Source organism: Canis lupus, chromosome 9, assembly GCF_003254725.2.
Source record: "Canis lupus dingo isolate Sandy chromosome 9, ASM325472v2, whole genome shotgun sequence".
Classification (NCBI taxonomy): domain Eukaryota; kingdom Metazoa; phylum Chordata; class Mammalia; order Carnivora; family Canidae; genus Canis; species Canis lupus.
The window spans coordinates 14541421-14569347 of record NC_064251.1 but is presented as its reverse complement, the minus strand read 5'-3'; the positions used below and the strand labels follow the sequence as shown (position 1 = coordinate 14569347).

The 27927-nt window shown below is 43.8% G+C and overlaps 1 protein-coding gene and 2 non-coding genes across 9 annotated transcripts in view; 2 read left to right on the top strand and 1 right to left on the bottom strand.

The window, feature by feature from the left end:
* The first annotated feature begins 14740 nt into the window (after positions 1–14740).
* Positions 14741–14811, top strand: LOC112653045 (small nucleolar RNA SNORD104). Its single transcript, XR_003131893.1, has one exon. It is a non-coding gene; the product is annotated as a small nucleolar RNA SNORD104 (small nucleolar RNA).
* A 199-nt stretch (positions 14812–15010) lies between these two features.
* Positions 15011–15144, top strand: LOC112653047 (small nucleolar RNA SNORA76). The gene has a single exon (XR_003131895.1). It is a non-coding gene; the product is annotated as a small nucleolar RNA SNORA76 (small nucleolar RNA).
* An 881-nt stretch (positions 15145–16025) lies between these two features.
* TEX2 (testis expressed 2) overlaps positions 16026–27927 on the bottom strand; it is a 101775-nt gene continuing 89873 nt past the window's right edge. For 5 of the 7 annotated variants that reach the window (XM_025436757.3, XM_025436758.3, XM_025436761.3 and 2 more), the window contains 4 exons: positions 23102–23227; positions 21197–21406; positions 19180–19300; positions 16026–17685 (listed from right to left, as the gene is read on the bottom strand). In XM_025436757.3, the coding sequence (XP_025292542.1) occupies positions 17563–17685; positions 19180–19300; positions 21197–21406; positions 23102–23227 (580 nt within the window). In that variant the 3' untranslated portion in view covers positions 16026–17562. Of the gene's footprint in view, positions 17686–19179; positions 19301–21196; positions 21407–23101; positions 23228–23247; positions 23270–27927 lie in introns of those variants that run through there. The other 2 variants (XM_025436762.3, XM_049114590.1) reach the window with 2 other exon arrangements.

The window sequence follows — 27927 nt, the reverse complement described above, 5'->3', positions numbered from 1 at the left end:
AACAAGAAAACCTAAGATTCAAAGCATAACATTTACATATCCTTGGAGAAAAAGAAAAAGGGGAGAGCAATTTCTCTAATTTTTTCTGACTTGCTCACATGACTGCCTAAGATTTTTCAGGGTTTGGGGGAAAGGTGTGGGCAATGCTAGAGAAAATAGCAAAGAACTAGCAGGAGACTGACCAAATGTCTGGTCCGTGTGCACTGTGGATCAATCCTATTCAGGTATAAGACAAATACTCGTTGGAAGTCAAAATCTGATAAACAGAATTCCCTATTCCCAGCCTCCAATGCCTGGATGGAAGTCAAGGGATTAATCTGTACCAATGCTGGAGAATCCAACACCAATTTCTAAGAATGAATCTTGGCAACTGTGAAAGTGGCAGGCACATTTTGAAAAGTGTTATCTGCATATTTCAATGTGGAAAGGCTTGGGACTGACAGATGTGTGGAAGCAGAGGCTGCAGGGAGCCCTGTAGCCAGGTGTCCAGGGAGGAGCCTACAACACAGAAACTGGAAGGAGCTCTTTAATGATTACCTGTCCAGCTTGCAAGCTGACAACAAGATCTGCAAGACCACGTTTGAGTTAAAAAAGGAGCTTGACTGGAAAATGCTGCTTTCACATCCCTTCTCTGTTGCTTTTTCTCAGAGTAAGTCTAGGAGGGGAACTTTCTGTGCTGGAACTCTGGCAGCCTTTTGACAATTCAAAATGTCATTGTGACCCTGTAAACATAGTAGATAAAACACAAAGGGAATCTAACTCATCTGACTCATAGATCGGTTTTAAAGATCTGATGAAAAAAAAAAAAAAAAAAACCTGTTCCAAGGAGTCTAGGCCAGGTAGGTATATTTTGTATCTTGTACTCAGTTGGACCAAATCAGGCCTTAACTGATGGTCTTAACATGATTATAGGTTCTCAGACTTTCTTATGCACAGTTAGATTGTTTTTACACTTAGTCGGTTCCCATGTTTTATGTGCTTCTCCACTTGATTAACACTCATATGATAAGCTCTGGTTTTACTTATGGCAGCACTGCCATAAGTTAAGTACTATTTTAACAGCTTTTTGCTTATGATAAAGCAACAGCTGGCATCACTGATAAATACAAATAGAAATGGAAATATTTTGTTGGTGCCTTTGAAGTGGATCTGCCCAAACAAAAGACCTGAAAATGTGCAGTAAGTGACCTTTCTGGAAGTTGCATTAAATAGTATGCACTCAACAAGGCAAAGGTCATGGTCTTTGTGTAAAGATAAGCCCTCTTTTTTCACCAAGGCAAGAAGAATATGTGTATCAGATTTGACAAGGACTGCAGCAGGACCTGAATGTGTCTGAGGAGCTGGGGGGTTGGGAGAAAGTGAGTTTGCCAAATCTTATTTTCACTTCTCTCTAAACCAGTGGTTCCCAAACTTGGAGAATGTTTTAAAAACAGATTTCTGGGTGCCTGGGTGGCTCAGTTGGTTGGGCAGAGTCCTGATCCTGGGGTCCTGGGATCGATTTCCACGTTGGGCTGTGGGAGGCCTGCTTCTCCCTCTGCCTGCAGCTTCCCTTGCTTGTGTTCTTTCTCCCTCCCTCTCTGTCAAATAAAATCTTAAGAAAACAGAACAAAACAGATTTCCAACACCTTTTGGTGCCCTCATCCCTCACTGATTCAGCATCTCCAGGGGTGGACTCCAGAGCCTGTGTGCTTTCCAGTTTCTGCAGGTGACTGAGGGAAGCCAAGATCCTGGGCCCCAGCTCTCTCCTGGTGTCCGGTGTTAATTCCTGTGGCTGCTAATCCCTTTTGTTTATTTTAACAAATGTCGCCCTCTGCTGGAATAAATTATGACTCAGGCTTTAAAGGGCTTGTGCCTCTTTTGTTTGAAACCCTTCAAGATTTCATTTAAAAATGATTATGAGGTTGATTTGCAGATAGCTATTTAATGAGAGGGTACCTACCTTTGTAGGAATCTTCTTTGTAATTTAAAATCAATTTAATTGGGACATTTGGGTGGCTCAATGGTTGAGTGTCTGCCTTTGGCCCAGGGCGTGATCCTGGGGTCCTGGCATTGAGTCCCACATCAGGCTCCCCTGCAGAGAGCCTGCTTCTCCCTTTGCCTAAGTCTCTGCCTCTCTCTCTGTGTCTCTCATGAATAAATAAATAAAATCTTTTTTAAAAATCAATTTAACAGATAGTGTATTATTATTTTCAGAAGTAGAATTCAGTGATTCATCAGTTGCATGTAACACCCAGTGCTCATTCCATCACACGCCCTCATTAATGCCCATCACCCAGTTACCCCATTCCCCCCAACCTCCCCTCCAGCAACCCTCAGTTTGTTTCCTAGAGTTAAGAGTCTCTCATGATTTGTCTCCCTCTGTTTTCGTCTTGTTTTATTTTTCCTTCCCTTCCCCTATGTTCATCAGTTTTGTTTCTTAAATTCCACATATGAGTGAAATCATATTTGTCTTTCTCTTGAAGGATTCTTGAAAGGAAAAAATGGTAAAACCACAAAGAAAGGCCATGGTTGGCAGTTCCAGGAACGTCTCAAAGGAACAGCGTCTTTATTAGAATAAGTTGACTTTTTTTTTTTTTTTTTTTTTTTTTTTTTGTGATCTTGCTGCTGCTGCTGCTGCCACTTACAAGCGGACTTGAACTTTCAGCGTGGGTCGGGTAGTTCCAGAATAAGTAAAAACAATGAGGCAAGAGTCTCTGGTAGCAAGTGAAATTTTTATCTCCTTCGTGTCCTGCCATTTGAGGGAAATTTAAGTAAAGCCCTTGTCACTGTGGGCAGTTGCTTTTAGGTAAACAGAACTCTGGTTCTTCCTGTTCCAGGATGACTGGATTTGAAAAGACTGTGACACTAGTCTGAAGAACTTCTCTTTACCACAGAAGCCAGCTCACTGAGTGCTTTCTTGTATCACAAAGGGGAACTTTTTCTCTTTTTTTTAAAAGATTTTATTTATTCATGAGAGACACACAGAGAGAGGCAGAGACACAGGCAGAGGGAGAAGCAGGCTCCTCGTAGGGAGCCTATGTGGGACTCGATCCCAGGACCCCAGGATCATGACCTGAGCCAGTTGCTCAACCAGCGAGCCACCCAGGCGTCCCTGGGAACGTTTCTTATTATCACTAGTGAATTACTGGCTGTTTGCTATTGTTTGGAAACGCGCAGGTACATGCTTTGTGGGATCACCTCATGGTACCTGCATGGTAGGTCCAGGGGTAGGTGTTGTTCACCCCGTCTTACAAATGGCACGTGGAAATGTTAAAGGGTTAACCATCTGGTGGGGTAACGTGCAGCTAGCAAGAGGCATGACCTGGCTTAGGACCCAGCTACCTGCATGACGTCAGAGTTTGCCTGAGTTTGTCTGGTCCACCCCAGATGCTATAACATGGTCCCCCATTAGGTGCTTATTATCCTTGCTCGTCCCACAGCATCATGACAAGGTGCCCTTATGTGACCTGTAAATATAGTTAGCAGCCCAGCTTGGCATTTCCCTGGAGTACTGATAACAACCAGAAATTCATCCAAATATGTGAGGATGAGGGGCATCGCCTCAAAGAACACGTAAGCCTCCTGGCCTCCTCTGGGGCTTGTGCAAAGGAATGTGAATAAGAGAGCAGCCATCTGGGAGAGAAGAGTGAGCTTCCTCCTGGGAATTCTGCTCTGTGAGAGAATTCAGTCTAATCCTGACTGATTATCTGTTCACTTGCCTGTGAGCTGTCGGATCTCACACGGTTGTACTGAGTCCGTGTGCCACCATGGGGAAGCACCCACAGGATCACCGTTCATCATATATTAATATTCTCAAAAGGTCAATGCAGCACTAGTGTGAAAATGGCTGTCCTCTCAAAATGCCTCCACTTCCTCACTGGCCAGTCCCTCCTACTCCCCTGGGGTCTGGCTTATTTCCACAGAACTCTCTGGAACTTCCTTCAGGCAGCTCATAAACATTCTTCCTCTTGTGAAATCCCGATGGCCATGCTTCATCTACTTTTCCCTGGGCCTCTCTTCAGATGTGTTAACAGTTCTCCTTTATGAACTTTCCCTCTCTGGATATTACCATTTTCTGGCTCATTTTCCTCCCTCCAGACTCTGTTTCGCACAGCTTAATAGGTAGACCTTACCTACTCTCTCTCCTTTCTCCCTAGATCTCATTCACAGACATTACCAGATTTCAGAGCAGAAGGCAATCTTAGTAATAATCTAGTCAGCTTCCTTTTGCAGATGACTTCATCTCTGACTTCCACACGGTTGATGACTACTCATTCATTCATTCTTTTAACAAATATGGCCAAGGGCTTCTGAGCACAAAGGATTGGTGCCACGAGGGGACTATGATGGAGTTTGCAGGTTGGCAAAAGTGTTAAGACATGCACAGAGATGAGCACCATGAAAGGCTGACTGTGAAGAGTTTGAGAAAGCAGGAGTAACTCAGAAACAGAGCTATGGTGTTCAAGAGAGCAATGGATCGGTGGAAGGAAGGGAGTCGGATGGATAGAGCAGGAGCAGGGGGGCTTCATGGAAGAAGTGGTTCCTGTGCTGAGTCCTCGCGGATTTGGCAAGGGAAGAGGAGGTCAGAACAAAGGCATGAGGAAGAGATGACACCGTGTGGCTTCATGGGAGCCCAAGCTGACTCCTCAGTGAGCTTGTGCTTGGCTTCCACACAGGAGAGCAGTGGGCAATGTGGGGGGAAAGGCAGGCAGGATGGGCCAGTGGGGTGCCGATGTCCGGCTGGGCTTTGTCCACTAGGAAACAGTGTCAGGACTGAAGCTGGGTTTCAGGGGAGAGTCAGGGGAAAAGATAGGCATTTGAGAGACTATTAGGGCATTGTTAACAAGGCTCACTTTGGTCTTAATTAGAGCAAGAAAAGGAAGTGGGAACAAGTTAGACACAAGAGACCTTGCCAGGGCAGAATGGAAAGCATTTGACTGGTGCAATTACATGCATAAGATGGAGAAGAAGGAATAGTTCATCAAACATTAGCCATGTTCAAGGGGCTCTTCTCACTGCTAGGATGGCAGAGGGAGCAAGCGAACAAGAATCGGGGCCAGTCTTGCAAGAGGAGCTGATATGCTAGGTGGTGTACAGACCTGTTGACTGTCTCCTAGTGGGCACCTACCAGGCTGGGCCTATCAGGTCACTCTATTGTGGTAGCTAATTTTCAAAGATGGTCCCCTAAACAACACTCTCTGCCCCTTCCCCCCATATGCACATGCTGCTTTTCACATCAAAAGATAGAGCTGTTTCAGGGCACCTGGCTGGCTCAGTCGGTAGAACATGCAACTCTTGATCTCAGGATTGTGAATTCCAGCCTCATATTGGGTGTAGAGAGTACTTAAAAGTAAAATCTTAAAAAATAAGTAAGAAAATAAAAACTTTAAATTTAAAGAGTTGTTTCTCCTCCTTTGGATCCCAACTGGCTCTGTGACTGGTCTTGACCAGAGGTGACATTCAGGGACTTACTTACCAGCTCCGGTTTAAGAGGCCTGGCAGCTTCCATTTCCTTCCTCTTAGAATCCTCACTTTGGGGACACTCCTTCTTGGAATGTGGTTGCTATGTTGGGAGCAGCCCAAGCCACACACAGGCCACATGGAGGAATGGAGTTGCTCTAATTAACAGCTCCAGCTGAGCTCCCAGTGCGGGGGGCCAACTCCTGCTGTCTGCCATCTGGGTGAGCCACCTTGGATGTTCCAGCCCAGTCAAGCGCCTAGGTGTCTTCAGCGAACACCACGTAAAATGGAGGAATTTCCCAGCTGAGCCTAGTTAACTCACACAATTTGTAAGAGATAATAACCATGGCTGATGTTTTCATTCCTGACTTATGGAGTGGTTTGGATATGCAGTATTAGTTAAGCAAAACAGCCACCCATCTGGCCACCTTCACGTGACCCATGAGTAGGCTTCTACCCATTCTGACTCCAACTAGAGGCATGAAAAGAAACTCATTGCCTTTCTAGTGGCCAAGCCGGAGGTATGAGGCCCATCCAGTAGAAAGCCAATAGAAAAGAAAGAAGTTGACGAGAAAAGCACAGATGCAGTCAAGGTGCCCCGGACAAGCTTACATTCTAATTGGAGTTGGCTTGGGATTGGCCTGCCCAGCCCCACCTCCCCTATTTAACCAGACCTTCCCCCATTTACCTCAGCTAGTTTAAGTTGGGTTCCTCACTCCAAACCAATAAACCCTGATTAAAATGCTGGCTCAGCATTTCTAGGAGGACTAAATCAGCAATGCAAATGACCACACCTGGCCCACGGCCAACCTTCAGTAGTTTTCTTTCTTTTTTAATATTTATTTATTAATGAGAGACACGCAGAGGCAGACATAGGGAGAAGCAGGTTCCCCACAAGGAGCCCAATGTGAGACTTGATCCTAGAAATCCAGGATCACTCCCTGAGCCAAAGGCAGACACTCAACTGCGGAGCCACCCAGGCATCCCTCTTTCTCCTTTTCTCTTCCTCACCTACACCTGTACTCTGAAGAAGACTGGTTGAAGGAGGTTTAAAGAGGGACATGAAGTGCAGAAAATGTAGGGGTTTTCTTTTCACCCTCAACTACGCGGTGGACTAATTGAAGATAGGGACTGTTTGCTCGACATTCATATTGCCCGATCCCAGAACAGGATCAAGCATGGAAGGGGGACTCTTAAAGTGTTTCTTGAAAAAGAAAGTGAATGAGAGGCCACATCTTCTGAGACCAGAGAGAAGGGTCTCAAGGGTTGTGTTATGTTGAGGTAGAGAAGAGGAAAGTTGAGGGAAATCACACAATGGGATGATTTGGGTCCCTTTCAGCTTCCACACATCACCTCCCTCCACACATACACACCGATGGCAACCATACGAGCAAGTCACAATGCTGGCTAGATGACTGTTCTAGACAGTGTTCTTGGTCTTCTCCATCTTTCATCCCTACATGCTGGTGTCCCTCTCACTTCCCAGGAGCCCTGTTCCACATTCACCTCAGGCCCTCCCAGATTCAGTACCCTCCTTGACTCTCCCCCCAGGGCCTCGGGTCTTAGCTCCTCTGTATAACATCTGGGTCTTCCTACTGTTCTGAGTTAGGACTCCCCACCACTCCTGCTCCTGGTCCCTTAGTTCACTGGGTAGTTCATGGTGTGGGAGGTTAGTGGCCCTCTCTCAAAAGTGAAATGTGTAGGTATGTATGTTGGATGAACTCAGCCTTCTCAGACAACAAGGAATAGTTTTGGCTAAAACAAAGTTTTGCCCTTAGGAGGGTGCATGGTGTAGTGATCAAGGAGCATAAGCTTTAAAATCAAATTGTTAGGGGACGCCTGGGTGGCTCAGTGGTGGGATCCTGGGTTCCCAGGATCGAGTCCCACGTCGAACTCCCTGCATGGAGCCTGCTTCTCCCTCTGCCTATGTCTCTGCCTCCCTCTCTCTCTCTCTGTGTCTCTCATAAATAAATAAAATATTTTAAAAAATCAAATTGTTATGAGTTCAAATCCCAGCTCTGCCTGGCCATCTATTAATTATGCAAATGTAAACAAATTACTTAATCTCTCTGAGCCCTGGTTCTGATTGTCCTGGGACTTACAGCTAAAGACCAGAAATAGCATTCCCTACCTTTTAGGACTGTCCCGAGAACTAGAGTTAAAATGTCAAGCCCTGCCTGTGGTAAGCACTCCCTTATTAGTAGCTCATGTTATTCTCAAGAGGGGAGATAAATCTGGATTGTGAGATGTCACAAGGAGCTTGAACTCCACCAGACTGTCACTGTCTTGCTTAAAACCCATCAATAAATTGGATTTCTTTTTTTTTTTTTTTTGATTTCATTAAAATTTAAAATGCCTCCTCCTTGAAAGACAGGAAAATAAAAAGGCAAAATATTCACAACACATAGATATGAAAAAGGATTTAAAGAATTCATATAATTCATTAGTAAGAAAACAATTTTAGAAGTGGGCAAAAGATCTCAACACTTTATAAAAAGAGGTATAGTAATGGTCATGTGAAAAGAGGTTCAACATCTTTGGTTATCAGAAAAATGTAAATGAGGGGCACCAGGGTGGCTCAGTCAGGGTTAAGCGTCTGCCTCCGGCTCAGGTCATGATCTCAGGGGTTTGGGATCAAGCCCTGCATCAGTTTCCCTGCTTAGCAGGGAGTTGGCTTCTCCCTCTGCCCCTCCCCTTGCCCCTCTGCACATGTGCTCTCTCTCTGCCTCTCAAATAAATAAAATCTTTAAAAAAAAGTTTTTAAAAAGAAAAGTGTAAATTAAAACCACCATGAATTATCACATTTCTACTAAAATGGCTAACATTAGAATGAGTGACAATAACTAGGATTTGAAGTAACTAGAACTCTCATACGTTGCTGGTGGGCATGTAAAATGGAAAATAGATTGGCAGTTTCTCATAAGGTTAAAGATATATGCTTATCACATGATCTAGTAATTCCACTCCTAAAAGGAAAGCAAATGTCCATAAAAAGACTTCTACGCTGATGTTCCTAATAGCTTTATTCATAATAGCCCCAAACTGGAAACAACCCAAATTCTGTAAACATGTGAATGGAAAAACAAACTGGCATATTCATAGAATGAAATCCTACTCAGCAACATAAAGGATTGGATTACTGATACAATAACATGGATGAATATGAAAAATATTAGTTTGACAGAAGTCAGACACAAAAGTACCAATTGCAGGAATCTTTTACAAGAAAATCTAAAACAGGCAAAAGCATTCTGTAATAACAGATCATGGACTAGTGGTTGCCTGAGTTGGTGATTGAAGGGGCGAGCACTGACTACAAAGAAGCAGGAAAGAAGCATTTTGGAGCGATGAGAATTTTGTGTCTTGATTGTGGGGAAGGTCATGCAAATGTGCCTATTTGTAAAAACAAACAAAAACCAGAGAAACAGACACTTAATATGGGTCCCTTTTATTCCATAGAAAGTTGAATTTTATTTTATTTTTAAAATATTTTTTATTTACTTATTTGAGAGAGCATGAGAGGAGAAAGAAGCAGGCTCCCTGCTGGGTGCTCCCTGGCTCCCCTTAGGGCTCCATCCCAGGACCCCAAGATCATGACCTGGGCTGAAGGCAGATGCTTAACCATCTGAGCCACCCTGGAGCTCTAAAGTTGAATATAAAATTCAACTTTATTTTTCAAAAAAAATTCATTTTTATTTTTTTATAAAGTTGAATTTTAAAAGAGCAACAACAGAAGAGAAAATCTGATTGTCAGCTGATTGGTCAATGGTCGTATAAAAATATATTAAGTGCGTTAAAAAGTTAACTACAATGAGATACCATTTTATATTCATGTATGAAAAGTCTGACAATATCACTAATTGGTGAGGATGTAGGCCAATGCCACAATGCAAAGTGGAGCATTCACTTTGGGAAGTTATTTGTTATGATTTAGAAAGTTGGAAATGTGCCTACGTTACCACCCAGCAATTGTGCTTCTATATACCTACCCCAAAGAAATTTTTTTGCGCACACACACAAGAATGTTCAGAGCAGATTCATTTGCAATAATGAAAGCTGTAGCTATTTTAAACATCCGACATAAAGAGATGTGTAAAGTGCAATGTAATTGTGTACTGAGATGCTACACAGAAGTGAACCTGGTTGCATTACTACAATTACTGACTGCATATATACAATGTGAATGTCACCAATATTAAGTAATAAATATAGTAAGTCATAGAAGATGCATATATATTCTATTTCTATAAAGCTCAAGATCAAGCAAAATTAAATAATATATAAATATATGAAGGAAAAAAAAGGAAACAAGACAAACTCCAAACTCAGGATGGTAGTTTCCTCTGAGAGTGTGCGAGGGAAATGGAATGAGAAAGGGCAGAGTGAGCTTTAAAGCTATTGATAATAAATAAATAAATAAATAAATAAAAATAAAGCTATCGATGATGTCATTTTTCTAAAAGTGGTGAGTATATGAATGTTCAATTTGTTAATAATCTCCAAACCACACATATGTTATATATGCTCTTTTGTATGCAGAGACATTTCATACTAAAAATCTTAAAAGGTAAATATTGTCACATTGGGTTAACCATGATAAGCCAACCATGTACCTCATACAAAGGACACACTGAAAATAAAATAACACAGAAAGGTTAAAAATAAAAGGATGGGCAAAGTTATATCAGCAAACACAAACAAGAAGAAGACACAAGTAGAAGTGCTAATATAAGACAAAATAGAACTAAAGGCAAAAAATAGGAGTGTTATTTATATTTATATATTTATAGATACATGTAATCCATGATGGACTATCATCAGCCACAAAGTGCAATGAGATAAATAACATAGCCTCAAAATATACAAAGCAAATAATAGAAGTTATCAAGGAAAATGACTGAAGCATAATTTTTTAATTTTTCATTTTTAAATGTCACACTGTAAAGTGAAACCTTCTGGGGGTATAGTTCTATGAATTTTGATAAATACATAAAGTCATGTAACCACCATGATCAAGATACAGAATAGTTGTATCACCCTCAAAAATGCACTCCTGCTGCAACTTTGTAGTCAAATGCACCTGCACTTCCAATTCCTGGAAAAATCTTTCATCTGTTTCAGTTCCTATTGTTCTCTATTTTTAAAATGATTTTATTTATTTGAGAGAGAGTGTGTGTGAGAGTATAAGCAGAGGGAGCAGCAGAGGGAGAGAAGCAGACTCCCCATTGTGCAAAGGAGCCTGACTCAGGTATCCATCCCAGGACCCTGAGATCATGACCTGAGTCAAAGGCAGATGTTTACCTGAATGAGACACCCAGGCACACCGCCCCCATAGTCTTCTTTTTTCTAGAATATCATATAAATAGAATCATATCATCTTTTGAGTCTGGTCCCTTTCGTGCAGCATAATGCCTCTGAGATACTTCCAAGTGTTGCATGTATCAATAATTCATTCTGTTTTATGGTCCGATAGCATTCAATTGTATGGATGTACCACAATATTGCTTAAGATTCACCCAATGAAGGGCTTTTGAGTAGTTCCACTTTGGAAGCATTATGAATAATGTTATAAATATTTGTGTATAGGGATTGTGTGTAAACATAAAATTTTGTTTTTCTTGGGTAGGTTGACTTTATGAGAAACTGTGCAAATTCTTTTCCAAAATGTATGTACTATTTTGCATTCCCAAATAATAATGGAGCAAAATTCTTGTTGCTTTGCATCCTCCCCAGCATTTCATACTTGAAACATAATCTTAACAAATCGCAGTCAATGACAGTACATATACCCTCCTGATCAAGAATAAAATAGATAGATGTTTGGACAATATGATTACAACACAATTAAGGTTGAATTAATAAATACTTCATGTCAATGTACATGATAGTGAAAACATCTCCATTCCAAGAATCCATGGAATATTTATTTATTTAAAAATATTTTTAAAAGGTTTTATTTATTCATGAGAGAAATAGAAGCAGAGACATAAACAAAGGGAGAAACAGGCTCCATGCAGGGAGCCCGATGTGAGACTCGATCCTGGGACTCCAGGATCATGCCCTGAGCTGAAGGCAGACACCCAATCGCTGAGCCACTGAAGCATCCCTCTTTATTTAAAATTTTGCTTATTGGGATCCCTGGGTGGCGCAGCGGTTTAGCGCCTGCCTTTGGCCCAGGGCGCGATCCTGGAGACCCAGGATCGAATCCCACGTCAGTCTCCCGGTGCATGGAGCCTGCTTCTCCCTCTGCCTATGTCTCTGCCTCTCTCTCTCTCTGTGTGACTATCATAAAAAAAAGAAAAAAAAAAAAAATTAAAAAAAAATAAAATAAAATTTTGCTTATTTATTTGAGAGAAAGAGTGCACTCTGGCAGGGATGAAGGGAGTGACAGAGGGCGTGGGGGGCAGGGAGGGTTGTGGGTAGGCAGAAGGGTAGGGAGAGGGAAAGATGGAGAGAGAATCTCAAGCAGACTCTATGCTGAGCTTGGAACCCTTCTTGGGGCTGGATCTTATGACCCTGAGATCATGACCTTGAGCTGAAACCAAGAGTCGTCCAATGCTTAACTGACTGAGCTACTCAGGTGCCCTGAGAATCTCTGGAACACTTATAAAAATAGATCATATTCTAGGCCACAAAGAAAAGTCGTATTCTTTTCCTAATGTAGAAACTGTACCACAATGTAATAAATATAGAAAATAATAACAAAAATTTAAGTAGCAATAAGAATGATTGCATAGAGGTCATAAAACCATTTGTCAAAATAATAATTACTTTGGGTCATAGAGGAATTAAAAATTTTAAAATTTTATTAAAGATTTTATTTATTTATTCATGAGAGAAATAGAAGCAGAGACATAAGCAGAGGGAGAAGCAGGCTCCATGCAGGGAGCCTGATGTGGGACTTGATCCCGGGACTCCAGGATCACACTCTGGGCCAAAGGCAGGTGATCAACCACTGAGCCACCCAGGCATCCCTTTAAAAATTTTTTTGAGTAATTTTTAAATTTAACCAAAGACTGTGTAGAAAATAATGAAAATAAGAGCACTTTTCAACTACAAGCTCAGGTTGAAATGCTCTTCTTATTACATTTTCTTTATTAAATTAGGAGGAAAAAAGGAAAAGATCTCCCAAAGAGAACATTGAGGAAATAAAGAAAGCCAGATATTGTGACAGTCCAGTTGCGGTTCTCTCTCTGGGTAGATCAAGCTCTTACGGGGCAGGGCCATATCATTTGCCATCACAGTTGACCCTTGAAGAACATGGGTTTGAATTGCAGGGGTCCACTTTTTTTTCCAATACATACCGTATAGCACTGCAAATGTATTTTTTCTTCCTTTAGGAGCTTAAGAGGAAGAGAGGGAGAGAGTGTCCATGAGCAGGGGGAGGAGCAGAGGGAGCAGAGAGAGCAGAGAGCATCTCAAGCAGGCTCCACACCCAGTGAGAGCCCCATGTGAGGCTGATCTTAGCACCCTGAGATCAAGACTCAGATGCTTAACCGGCTCAGGTGCCTCTCCTTTATGATTTTCTTAATAACATTTTCTTTTCTCCTACTTTACTGTAAGAATGTAGCATATAATACATGCAATGCACAAAATATCCGTTCACGGGCTATTTATGTTATCCGTAAGGCTTCTGGTCAACAGTCAGTACTACTAGTTAATTAAGCTTTGAAAGAGTCATAATTGAGTAAAAAATTTTCCACTGCCTGGTGGTGGGTGCCCCTAACACCTCCCTCATCCCCTTCCTTGTTGAAGGGTGGTGAAGAGTGTGCCTGACTTTCAATATGAATTCAGTACTTGGAAGTACTTTTCACCTTCCCAAAGTTAGCCATTCTCTCCTTGGTGCCTCCACAATAGGGTATTTTAGCATTTATTAAAGCGCTGCACTCACATAAGCTTCCCACATCACGGCAGTCCTTTATTTATTTATTTTTTTAATATTTAATTTACTTATTCATGGTAGACAGAGAGGGAGAGAGGCAGACGACACAGGCAGAGGGAGAAGCAGGCTCCATGCAGGGAGCCGGACCTGGGACTCGATCCTGGGTCTCCAGGATCACGCCCTGGGCTGAAGGCGGCTCTAAACCACTGAGCCTCCCACGGATCCCGCAGCAGTCCTCTAAAAACAATTATTCTGGGGCACCTGGGTGGCTCAGTCGGCTAAGGATCCGACTCCTGAGGTCATGATTTCAGGGTCACGGGATCCAGCCCCACGCTGGGCTCCGTGCTGAGTGTAGACTCTGCTTTAAGGTTCTCTCTCTGGGGCACCCGGGTGGCTCCGTGGTTGAGCATCTGCCTTTGGCTCAGGCCGAAATCCCCAGGTTCTGCCATCGGGCCCACATCAGGTTCCCCGCAGGGGCCTGCTTCTCCCTCGGCCTATGTCTCTGCCTCTCTGTGTGGCTCTCATGAATAAATAAATAAAATCTTTAAAAAATGATTTGGGGGCGCCTGGGTGGCTCAGTGGCTGCCGTTGGCTCAGGTCATGATCCCAGGGTCCTGGGTTCCAGCCCAGCATTGTGCTCCCTGCTCAGCAAGGGAGTCTGCTGCTTCTCCTCTCCCTCGGCCTGCTGCTCCCCCCTACTTGTACTCTTGTCAAATTAGTAAATAACCTTTAAAAAAGATAAACACAACTGTTTACCACTCAGAATGCACCAGGCAACTGACGTTACTTAATCGTCATAACTTTTTTTGATATCATTTTCCTCAAACTGAGGATCGTATCACAAATTCGTCACAAAGACAGGATTTGGTTGCACACCCTCTACTTTCAAAAACAGGCTCTTTTTTTTACCCAAACAGGTTTTCAATTCAGGAACGAGGTTAGGCTGCCACCTAGGTACGCTCAGCTCCTCGCCTAGCTCCTGGCACGGAACATCTCAAACAAGTGAGCGCCAGCTGCGTCCCGTTTGCAAACTTCCCTTCGGTGTACCGTACAGAGACACGCTAATTACGAGCACCCGATTTACGCACGGAAAGAAATCCACAATTTAGGACACAGCGCGCCTTGCGGCCCTTCTTTCACGCCCGTCTCTATGGTTGGCAGGTGACCACTCTACACTCTGGAGGACTCAGCGAGGACAGCCTCTCCTGAGGCCCCTTTACCAGCACGTGACCGGAAGTCTGGCTTGCTATTGGCTAGAGCCGGTAGAGCCCGCCCAACCGCCTCCTGTCAGTTCCTTTAAGTAGAAGCCAGAGGCCCCCGCTCGGCCTTTCGGGGACTGTGACGCCGGACCGGCCAGGTGCGTTTGTGTTGGGCCCCGGCGGGCCGGCCCGCAGCCTGGTGGGTCGCGGGGGGCGGCCTGCAGTGATGACATTCCAGAAAAATGCACGTGTTAGACTGCTGACGCGGGTGATGCGAACTACAGTCTGAGTCGGGCCTCCGCGGCGGCGGGCAGGAGACGGGCAGGCCCGCGGGCGCGCAGCCGCTAACCACCGCTCTCGTTCTTGCAGGTTCCGGCTGGGCCGAGGACGTCGGAGCTTCCTGCCCTCCTCCCCGCCCACCTTTACCCCGAAGCCTCGCAATAAAATGGTTTGATCCAGCGCTGGTGTTAAGCGTCTTCGTCGTCCCGACGCGCTGCCTTTGAGCCCCCGCCGCGCCTGCGCGTGGCGCCGGGGGTCAGGCTGCAGCGCCAGAGCACGCGCTTGCGCATAACTGGGGCCGCCCGGTTCCCCCGCCGGCGGCCCTTTTAACCGCGAGCGACACGGCGGCACCTGCAGGGGACGCGAGCGTGGGGCGGGGGCGATTTGCGACTCCAGCCTCAGCCCTTGAAGCCGAGGCTGAAACGCCCCGGGCAGACGCGGCGATCCTCTAGGCCCCGGTACTCAGGGCCCTGCATGTTTCCTGGAAGTCCTGGCCTCCGTGGTCTTCGAGACCTGCAGGCTAACCGCGGCGTGGGTGGCCTCTGGAGGGAGGGAGGGAGGGGGCTGTCCGTGAGCAGCTGGAAGGGCCGCTGTATACTTGACGGGAACTGGTTTCAGTCTTGAATGCTTCCATGAAGTTACCTCACCTGGTTAAGGTGTAGCAGCGACCCACTTCGAGAAACTACAATTTAGGGTCAACTGCTTACCTGGATACTGTGCCAAGCATGGGAATAAAAGCTTTGCAGTTTAGCCCAGTTAGCCTAAACAAGGTAGTTCAGATGAAGTAGATCTTATGCATTGCCGGGCACATCAGGCACCTAAGTAAATGCACAGTCCTTCCCGGTCCGGATGATTGGTGGTGGTCTCCTCTGGGTTTGGGTGAAATATGCAACTTCGAGTACCAGGCAGCTCTGTTGACGGGCAAGGATGCCCAAGTGCAGTGTTTAACCTGCTTTGGCATGTAATAACTGGGGCATCCGAAGTTAACAGGATTACTAGGCTATTGAGGGTGTAAAATCCAGCACAGAAACAAAGACGGTCGCCCTCAGGTTTTTAAAATCCTTTGAAGATCACACCTACCTCCTAATATTAGAAAACCCATCTAGTGATCATACCAGGAAATGGAAGCTGCTTTGGCAGCTTGAGTGCCCAAGTGATCTGTACACCTTGTTTATCCTCTCCCTATTAATCTAAAAAGGAGGATTCAGCAAAAATAACTTAGATGCTTATCTAGTATTTGACATTGAGATATTTATTTTGTGAAACAAAGCAAGCGATTGTAAATCCCCACATACTATTTGAGTGCAATAGGGTAGTCGTGTGTAATCTCTTTACACAGTAGTGCATCTAGTCCTTTGCCTTTAGTTATTGCACAAAAATTATAGACCAGTGAACAAGACATGCGGACTGACAGGCAAATTGGCCTACACATTGAGAAATTAGAAAACAGTACACCAACTGGAATGATCAAATAATTTAAGTCAAATGTTTTAATGGTGCAATTAAAGTAATCAAGGGTTCAAATATACTTTTTCAATATATTAGTTTCTTTATCTTTAAAGTCCTGTTCAGGCAAGGTGCTGTTTAAAAAACCACTATTAGCTTTGTCCACAGATGTTATCAAAAGTTATCCACGGTAGTTCTGATGTTGAATGCAGCTTTAAACAATAAAAAATTGTGTTTAAAGAGTACTTCTCAAAGCAAATTACATACCTAGGGAGCCCCAAACTTATAAACTAAAGATTCTGACACAAATGCACAAAATAAAGTTGGCAACATTAAAGAAAGGTCACATGAATTTTGAGATAACGTAGTGTTTAATGTTGAGCAAACTTGGTCGTGACTCTCAAAAGTGATAGAGTTCTGTTTTGGCTGTCAGAGGAGGAAACTGCCCGCAACCTCAAAATACAAATCAGATTAACAAAGCATTTTAGATGCCTATATAAAGCACAGAGCACATAGGAAGTGCCAGATAGAAAGATGGCTCTGGCTTTCTGCTCCCACCTCAATCCATTATGTGCAGTATTTGACATTTTCACATCTGCTCGTGTCTCAGGAAAACATTTGGGATTAGAAACCAGGTGATTGTACCTCATTGGTAGAAGGCTTTGGATGGTTTGATCTCATGGCTTTGCCTAATGTTCACATAAATCCCACTGTCCCCACTCGAGCTGATAGTATGTTAGTGTGTGTATGTTCTATGGCTACTTGCTTCCAAAATGCACAATAGGAAAAAAGTTGCTATGCATACCTCTTTTTTATCATCCATGAAATGGTTCACACAAAATTCCACTCCCCACCCTCCACACATTCCTGAATTGACATTCAGGAAGTATGGAGGGCTGTATCACCTATAAACTAGGAGGAAACGTTCCATTGTGCACTGGCCGCCTGAGGAAAAGCTTTGGAGTTGAGGCAAGGGGAAAGCCTTCCAGCTGTATAGCTTTGCTCTTACTGTGCTCTTTGGCTGCCACAAAAACTGGTGGACTCAAAAAAGCCATGGTGTGAGTCATCTGTAACCTCCAGATCCACTGTGGTGACTCTTCCACAGTCTTCTTTGCTGAGTCAAAGCTTTGCAGCAAGGCATTTTGGGCCCCAGTTCCCAGATGCGTGGAATGACGACACGTCACAGTGGAATGGGCACCAGCAGGCAGAGGGCAGAAGCTGTGGCACGAGGAGGGGCCAGTGCTACAGCACGGATGGCAGCCAAGAACCCCACACCTTGAGCTAGATCTAATACTGGGAAGGTCGGATCTTCACCCATCACAACTGATCAGCAGCCTCCACCAGTGAGTCTTTGAGGAGGCAGGAGGCGGAGCGAGGGTCCATGGCTGAGTGCATTATAGGGATATAGACATCATCCATGTTTGGCATGACAAAGACTTTCTGAAGGAAGAAAGAGACATGTAGAAGAATGCTTTTAGATAAGTTTTAAAAGTACCTTTTCACATACATTCTAAACTAGCTCCTGTCACATTTAAAGAGTTGAATCACATCAGCACACGAATACAAGAACCCAGTAAGTCAGCTCTGAGGCAGAAGCGCCTTTGATTTCATGACATATAGCGACATTACTCATGAATTTATCAACCTTCAACACCATTACTTTAACAGAAATGGCTTAACCTGCTCATGGTATTTCCAAATACTATGTCCAGAACACATATTCCAAGTGAATTTATTCATTTAAATCTTAGCAACAAAATGTAAGCTAAGTTTTTTCACCCCCGAACAAGACAGCTATATAAGAAGGAAATCCTACTCTAATGAACACACGAAGAATAGTGATTGATAGTAATGGTGCTTTGCCTATCCTGCTTATAAACTAATTTTACATAAGTGAATTTTGGCAATGCACTCATGAAGTCTCCAGTAATACCCTCTTATGAAAGCATATATGAAAGCAAAAAAAGGTGGCTATGGGAAGTGGTAGCAATTACCCATCAACTTCCCAACTTGCCTCAAAATACCAGGTGCAAAACACATATGGTGGCTTCCAGAAGCCTGGGTGGCTCAATCAATTGGGTGTCCAACTCTGATTTGGGCTCAGGTCGTGATCTCAGGGTTGTGAGATGGAGCTTTGAGTTGGACTTCAAGATGAGCTCTGTTCTCAGCAGGGAGTCTGCCTGAGATTCTCTCTCCCCTCCCCCCAATAAATAAATCTTCAAACAAAAACAGGTGCCAACCTCTGTCCCTTTGTCTTGTCTTTTAGCTCCTTGTACCCCAATACCCCTGAAAGAAATGGCCTCCTCTAATTCCTATTATAGGATCTAGGAAAAGGAAAAAACTAAAGGTTCAAATTACTTTTCCACTTGGTGATATTACTAAACTTTACAGAAACTGGTTTTCAGTTAATGTTAGTCCATAGCCTTTAAATATAAGCTTTTATTTATAAATATAAACTTTTAAAGGCAATAGCTCAAAGTATACCATGGCAAAAATTAGTCTCCTTCAAAAGGTGAAGTGCATTATGAAGTAAATTGTTTGCCAATCCATAAAATCTCAAAACACAACTGTGCCTCGAATGTGATAAAAATTTGGTAGAAGTAGTCATCCCAGGGCCTCGACTACATTGCTTTTAGCTCTGGTGACAGAAAACAAGGCAGACATGGAGAATGAGTTCTGGCTTAGTGACTCACCTTTTGGGTTTCCTCTGAATTACTTAACAGGGTTCTGTGGATAAGGTTCAGGATTTCTGAAACTGGACCTAAAATGTTATGCCTGTTCGATCATGACAGGTACTTTCCTAGGATGAAGGTCCAAAGCTTTCATTAGCTTCTCAAAAGAAGATCCTGACCCAAATGAACTTCAGAACCTCTGTTCTGCTCTGAGCTTTGAGAGTCAGGTGAAACGCACACCAGACAAACACCACATGTTTACCTGAAACTCTTGTTCCAGTTTCTTCTCTATCCAGTCTGTCACATGAACTAAAGTCACTTCTCTCTCTCCAAGTTTTGGCCGAGCTTTCAGCTCTACATATGGTGGCTTCCGGAAACCATACCTTTTGAAGAAGACAAGTAGTAAACAATTACATTTAGACATTTAGATGCAAAGAAAGGAAGGACATAAGTACCAACAGCAGACCTAGTTCACTTGCCCAGGGCTTTATCACTATTTTAATTGTTCTCTTACTCTGAAGATCCCCTCTAAAAATGATGCAAAGCAGCCAACGCAAATTGTGAGCTCCCACATCCCCGGGCCGTGTGTAGGACTGTGATGATCTGACAACAGTCCTGACAAAATGGTAAAGTCAGGAAGCACCACTGGAAAAGTCTGTGACCTGGGCACTGCTTTCCGGTTTTTTGTTTTTCCTGAAACAGCAAGGATCTTTCTTGTTTCTTTTTCAATAAAGGTAGTGTACATACACTACAAAACCCAAAATATACATGTGTATAAAGCATAAAGGGAAAGATACTGCCTCTCTGAATCTTACCCCCAAGACACTGAGAGAAGGACTACTGAGAGAAGTGGGGTCGATTTTCCCCACACTCCTACATAAATAGAGAATATTCTATAACCTGCTTTTACGTTCCATACCCCACGGCATGCTTGTTAAGGCTTCCTAATGGAGCAGACTGACACTCAGCTGGTAAAGGATCCAGACAAGAGACTGTGTGCTATCAAACTACCTAGAAGTTTTTCGTCCATCTGTCATGGATCGATGTTTTAAAAATTACAACAAAAATGTCAAATTGCTATAAGCATTTCTAAATCTCTCAATATCTATACTTAACTTTATGGATTAATAACAAATGCAGTGGGTAGTACTACCCCAGAAGCCTTTAATTTTATCTTCCACTTGGGCCCCCTGCTCAGTAGTGAACCTGCTTCTCCCTCCCTCTGTCACTCCCCCTTGCTTATGCTCTCTTGCTCTCTGTCAAATAAATACAATCTTAAAAAATTGTTTTCTTTTCTTTCACTAAGCAGTAGCACCTGTAACTGATTTTTTTTATTTGTTCCCACTTTTTTTTTTACAATGAAAATACTACTGTCTCACAACAAAATCTATAAAGGTATTTTAAAGTTTTTACTGGGAAACACCAATATCATCATCAAATAGTCAATTCAAAAATCGCCTTCTGATCATTCTTATAAACCCTTCCTAATGCCAGGGATATGCACTAGCATGGAAGTTTCACTCTAGGATAGAACAGAGCTATCTTTTTCATACCATTGTAATTTCTGGTACAATGAGACCTCCTACAATCACTGTGTACACTTATGTACATTTTAAAGGACCTAGAATGCCAATCTTAAACTTCAATTCACAGATAGTGATTTTCTTCTACAGGACCCATGAATAACAGGTTAGTTCAGTGGTTCTCAATCTTGGCTTTGTCCCCCAGGCCCTGGATTCTGGGAACTGGGTGCATCTTTGTTCTTACCAAGTCCCCAGGTGACTGTGATATGCAGGCAGGGTTGAGAACCACCAGTTCAATGACAACTCCTTGGACAGACCTCCTACCACAATTACCAAGTGCATAAGCTCTGCCTCCTTAACATCTAGGTCTAACCCAAGGAGTCTTCCCTAAGCACCACAGGCTCTGCTGCATGCATGAACCCCTTGTGTAAGGTGGGGTAACAGTGCTACCTATCTCTGCAGGATGCTGTGTGGACTGACCAGGTGAAGCAGCTACACCCCAGGCCAGGCAGAGAATAAGAGCTTTACAGATGGTGGAAAGAGCTGGCTTTAGAAGACTGAGAAGAAAAACATATGAAGATAACACTTAACATGTGAACGAACCATTCACAGAAGAAAATAGAGTTGGATTTACAACAGACATTACGTTCCATGAAAAAACGTGTGAAAGTGCTTCTGCCCAAGAGGAGGTACTTCCCATAATGTCAAGGGTAAGCATGCTGGGATCTTTCTAGCCACACAACAGGCTGTACGCACCATATCCGGTCAGTCGGCGGAGGTGGAATGTTGACTGCCAGGGTTCCTCTGCATTCTTGTACTTCCACAGTTAGCAGCAGGGGTGTATTGGAGACTTCTTCAATCTTCTTCTTAATGAACTCTGTCTCAGTTGCTTTTTGGAAGTATTTTGACTTGGTAATCTTATCAACAAACCTCATAATCTTACTTGTTCGATGACCTCCCACATACCTTTAAATGAGGGACACAGACAGGTGTTAGTATAAATTTTGCTCCTCCACACACACAAACTCTGTGGCTCTTCGTTCACCTCACTTTAGACCAGAGTTTTTCAACCGAAGCATTACTGACATTTTGGACTGAGTATTTCTCTGCTGTAGGGTCTGTCTTGGGCACTGCAGGATGGTTAGCAGCCTCAACCTTCTAGATGTTAACAGCAGGCTTCCCCCAGTCATGATAATAAAAAATTGTCTCTAGACATTGCTGAATGTCCACCGGGGGTGGGGGTGGGGTGCCGGCAGGGGCACAAAATAACCTCTCAGTGAGAAACTACTACTTTAGAGATGGTATGGGGATCAGAACCCAAGTCTTGACCCATGGAGAGACAAAGTTGTCACAGTGCAGAGAAGACATCAGACCTTTCCTCCTTAATAACCCTCTGCTAGTGACTGTAAATCCTGTGTCCTCTTAGAGGAATCTCCCCATCTCTACACTTCAAAAAGGAAATCATGCTGCATCAACAGAGACATAAAATACAGTATTTAACTGACTGTCTTTTAGGTGATATATCAATTTTAAATGGCAACTACTTTTCAAAGGGCTTAGAACTTCTTTCTAAAAAAAAAAATGCTAATCAAGCTGGCATGCTAGCAGGTCAAGAAAGCAAGCTTTTCTATCAGGTCATAGTTACCATAAGACTGCTTTAAGAAGGGAAGATATTTGTTTTTTAAAAAACGCACACATGGGCAGCACGGGTGGCTCCAGTGGTTTAGCGCCGCCTTCAGCCCAGGGTGTGATCCTGGAGACCTGGGATCGAGTCCCACATGGGGCTCCCTGCATGGAGCCTGCTTCTCCCTCTGCATGTGTCTTTGCCTCTCTCTCTGTGTCTCTCATGAATAAATAAAATATATATTAAAAAAAACCTGCAAACTTTAGATATCAATTTCTCAAATGTCTGGATTCTTTTCATATTCTGTAGGATTTCAAAAGTGAATAGGCTGATATCTTCTTACAAGTGCTTCTGAATCTCTGGTTTCTTTACAATCTTATTTTCTTCAACTCACCTTAAATAACTAACAGATCCTTACAGAGAAGCTATTTAAGCACTCTGATTATTCCAGAGTCCACATAACAGTCAAAGGGAGCTCTGAAAATGAAGTCATGATCTAAAAGATCAGCTAAGTGACCCACATCTTTAAAACACACCAAAGAAATCACTAGACTGTTCCAGCCTTGCTAGAAGGAACTGGCAGGCAGCTCAGCATAATTGTGACCCGACTGAAGGGGAGCAGTGCTCTCCACCCGGCACCAGGGGGAGGTGTTGTATAAGCTGTGCCCCTTGCGAGAAGCTCGCCTTTCAATTCTCTATGCATAATTTTCTTATATTCAAGTGATGCATCACTAAATTCTACTCAAACTAATACTACAATATATGCTGAACTTGAATTTAAATAAAATCTTTAAAAAATACTTTTTTTTTTCAATCGCCCAAGAAAGCCATCCAGATGGGGACCTTCTTAGCTAAGAAAAGCTATTTGGATCTTTTGGCTGTGGGGCCTGGAGTTTCTAGCCACTCTGGGTTCTTAATGCAAAAACCATTCACTCGATGTGAAGGAGGAAGAAAGATTACCAGGAAGAGGGGGAAAAAAGCTCACTCCCAACTTGGTACCCCAACCCCTGGAGACCCTCAAAACTGGATCCACTCACCCTTCAGCCCCCGGGAGAAGTGGTTTGTCTCCTGCGCTGGGCTCTGGAGCGTCGTCTTCATCAGAGGAGCCAGCACTGGAGGACTCCTCATCGCTGTCCGCCAGACAGTACGCCCTGGGCCTGCAACTGATCAGGGCAGAGTCACCACCGTAGCCTGTCCTTCAGGCTCTGCTTAGAAAGAGAACACACATGCTCCACCGCTAACAGGTCCTCAGTCTCCCCACTCTGCCCAGAAAAGAAGAGGCCCAATCCAAGAGTCCTCGGATTGGTCAGGCTACCCAGGAGGCTCTTCAGTGCCAAGTTCCCTAAGAGCAGTGCAGAGGACTTGGACCTCAAGAGTTCTATTTTGTGCATGCGTCAGGACAGGTGGTGGGAGTGTGATGCAGTCCACACAAAATGCAGGGATCTCATCAAAGTGCAGCAGGAGCCAAGTGGGAGGGTGAATGGAAAGAATGATGGTTGCAGGGGTGAGGTGACAGCTTATGTTGGCGACATGACCTCCCCTCACCCATGACGGGGATGTTCAGGCAAGTCCCTTGACTCTGGCTGAGTTTAACAGCTATGATGCTTTCTTATTCACCTCCACATTAGTTTTGACTCGAGACTCCTTTCTAGTGAAACTACATATGTTACCCCATACCTGCCCTAGCCCCTAAAGGCCATAGAAAAAGCTAACAATCACACATGACAAATCTCAAGGGACTCGGGGAATCAACTGACAGGAGAACCCAGGAAGTTTTCTGGAGAAATACAAATTTAAAAACCATTTTAAAAATAAAGTAATAAAAGCATGTCTAGGTGGTTCAGCAGTTGAGCATCTGCCTTTGGCTCAGGTCATGATCCCAGGGTCCTGGGATACAGTTGCACATCGGGCTCCCCACAGGGAGCCTGCTTCTCCCTCTGCCTGTGTCTCTGCCTCTCTCTGTCTCTCATGAATAAGAAATAAATCTTTAAAAAACAACAACAACAAATAAAGTTATACAAAGCCTCATCAACAAGCAAAGTCTCTCATTCATCTTCCCAGGTTGAATACTCAGTTTCCAGAGGCATAGGGATTACTAGATCACCAGCAGTGGCAAGTGCCCCTCTAATGGTATGGGACAGGGGAGGAGGATTCTTGGCTGAGCTTCAGCCCCATAGAAGGCAATTTCCTTCCTGGATGGTGGCTTTGCTTCAGAGAAGCAGAGAGGCAGGGTCCGTCCCTGAGCCTCAGAGACTTAATTGGGATGAAGCGAACAAGAGACAAAGTAGTCTCTGAACACACTAAGCAACCAAATAGTCACAAAGCAGAGGCAAGGCCTTGTATTTTTGATAAGGACAAAATTACCAGGAGAGAGGAGGGCAGTGGAGCTTAGGTCCTATCCTTACAGGTGCAATGCCTTTGAGGTCTTCCTCTGATCTCACATCGAGCAGCCATCCCTTGGCCAATGGGGACCAAGGGCACCCAGGGCAGAGTACATACAGGAGGGCAGACTTAAAGGCCCAGCAGAGGCCCCAGCCCTGGAAGGGTGGGGCTGAAATCTCCACCCCTGAAACAGGAGCTTGACTGTAAGAAGACCCCACCAGTGTCCTCCCTGGCAGGACACCCGGATCTTCCTCAACCCCAGCTCTGAAACATGAGAGCAAGCTGTTTCAGCCAACAGGCTTTCATGTACAGTTAAAGGGAAACTCCCCCTGCAGATACAAAAGGGCATGGGGATAGCATCTAACTGATTCTTTCTCCTTCCGTTAGAATCCTGGCTAGTCCAGGAATGTATATGGGTGCTCATTGATCACAAAGCCATTTTGGAGCTTTCCATGGTTAGGCAGTCCTTACAGAGATCTTCTCTTATATAAAATGTGCACAGCAAAATATTATTCCCAAGAAAGCCCAAATTGGGTGTTGAGATGAGGAAAGTTGGGGAGTCAAATCCCCAGATAACACAACCAGCTGAGACATCCATTTTCCTTGTCCATAAATACAATGACTAGGCTCCCTGGGTCTCAGACCTAGAGCTATCAGATGAGGAGTCTGTGTCCTGACTGCACAGGTAGCCTGTTCCCCATCCACGCAGCACTAAAAAAGCTGCCTTGAGATCTGGGACTGCAGTGAAACCTGCTGAGCCACCATCCCCTCCTGTCCCCACTGGTATTTGTCATCTGGCAGCCTCCAGACTTGAAGCAAAAGATGCCAAAGGCTGAGCACTGCAGAGAGCTCTCAGGTTCCCAAATTAATCCTCTGCAGGATAGAGAACAGGATAAATTTTTGTGGCTGAAGTTAATAATTTAGACAATGCCCTATCAGTTAAAGTAGATTAGGTGACATGAAATTCTGATTTTGACCAAACAGTACCTCTATGTGGCACCCAATACTTAACTAATTAAATGGGTAACTAAATGTTTGGCTGTTACTCAGTTTTATAACTGAACATGCATTTTATGATATCATGATGTCAGTATGAACTTCAGAGAAAAATACACTGCACATTCTTAAATAAGGTGTGCTAAACATAATAAGCCTAATTTTTAAAAATGCTTCTTAGAATCCAGCTATGATATCCTTTCAAAGAGCCACCTTAAAGGGCTAATTCTAGTTTTGCTGCCTCTGCTAAAAATCTATTTGGATATGAGCTTGGAGTCAGATACATAAGAAAAAGTGAATTAAGCACAGCCCTGGTGGCTCAGCGGTTTAGCACTGCCTTCAGCCCAGGGCGTGATCCCAGAGTCCTGGGATCGAGTCCCACGTCAGGCTCCCTGCAAGGAGCCTGCTTCTCCCTCTGCCTGTGTCTCTGTCTCTGTCTCTCTCATGAATAAATAAAATCCTAAAAAAAAAAAAAAAAAAAAAGGATGCATAATTAGATTAAACAGCACAGTGAGGTGGCCACACAGGAGAATGTATTTTCTTGGGAGTGAAATTGGCACCATTCATTTGCCACAGACATGCATGTGCGTATACCCACAGAGCGAGACCAAGTCACAGTGTGGGCTGCAGGCACTTGGCTCACAAAACACAGGAGCTTCAGGGTTGTGGTGGTTGGGAGTATACTGTGACCTAGGGACCCAATTCAGAGGTCACAATGGCCCCCCTATGGGGACTGTCCCACCAGACCCAGGCTGCAGTGGAAGAACATGAACTGGCCAAGTGCCTCCAAAGCCACAGTTCCTTTAGAGAGCAGCCAGCCTGTAAAAAATTCCCCTTACTGACTCACTCTGGTCCTCTTCAAGTCACTTCCTAAAGTTACTACCTGAATTCCACTTTGAGCACCTTATTGCCCCAAGGTGATGTAAACTACAATATGTAAGAGGGTGGCTATTTGGGAAATAGAGACTAAAGGAAAAATATCTACAGATATAAAGACATATTTCAGAGAAAGGACTTCACTAGAATAAAGCAACACAGATTGGCATTTCTCACTATCATCCTCAGGATAATAACGTGAGGACATGAACAAACTTTCTAACAATAAGTGGGGCTTCTCACAGGTTGAGCAGCTTCTTCTAGAGACTCCCCAGGCCACAGTCATTTGCACACTTGAAGGGGACTGAAAAGAAAGCCATGAAACAAAGCAGAGGCCCAGCCACAGCCTCCACTTTGGAGAGATTTGCCAATAAGGAATTTCGGTCTCTCAGTATTTAGACTTAGGGGGATTCTGGTGTGCTCATGATTGAGGAAGTGATGAAGTGGGTTCTAGAATCTCTTCTGGGATTAGGTTCTTAGTTATGGATGGGCTTTCAGAGGCTCTCAGTGCTCCCAGAAATTGTGAGTCAAAACCGTACAGGTATAGACATTTTCAGGGAGGATCCAGAACTCCTGAATTCCTAAAGGGGTCCTTTATATATATATATATATATAAAGTTAAAGATCTATCTTTCTAGGCCTTTTTCTCTCAAATGAAGTACTTGGAATGGGTTTTTTCCCTTGCTTTTAAAATTAAATGACAGCCAATTACCCATCAACATATAACGTAACACCATAGGAAGAGGCAAAACATTTTATACCCGCTCTACTAGGACAAAAATGGTACTTCAGAAGTATATTACAAAATATACCATCATATTCCAAAAGCAGAGGATTTTTTTTTCATGTAGTCTGGAGAAGCACTGCTTACTCAGAAACATGCCCATCCTCTTTGATCAGCCAAGGTTTATGAACTTGAAATTGTGCCAAGAGAGTCACATGAACGTGGCACACCTAAATGGCCAAGATCTCAGGGACCTGGCTGTGTTGGGGCCCCGTCTGCTACCCAAGACACCCCTTTCTAAGGAGTCCAGTCACCCTGTGCTGTTGAGAATGGACTCCTTCCACAAGGCTTCTGACATTTGCTCTGCCCTCTCCTGTATAGTTAGAACTCACTTTCAAGGCTGCTTCTGCCCATGGTGCTTTGTCTTACAGGCTGGGCAGCTAATACACAGCTGTGCATGGCAGTGGGGTGGGGGCGTCCAGACACAGGAAATTGAGTCTGATTAGAGAACTAGATCAAAACACCAGCAACTCAGATGAGGGAAGTTGGCAAGACTTTCCCTCCCAGGAAAGCCTCTTATGTACTCTGACCTCAATCCTCTTAGGTCTACAAACTGAGCCTTTATGTTCAGGGACATGATGAAACGACAAGCTTCCTAGTGGCGTCACATGGGACCAAACAAGACTCAGCACCTACAGGGTATGAAATGCTACATGGAGAGTTGATAAACACCACTCACCAGAAAATACAATCCACAGATTGCCGAATCCAAACACATTTTAACAAATAGCAGAAAAGTGAAAGGAAAACAGCACAGATACAGGTTAGATTGCATACAGGTAGGGAAATTCTCCAATTGTTAAAATAACATTTCATTAAGTAACT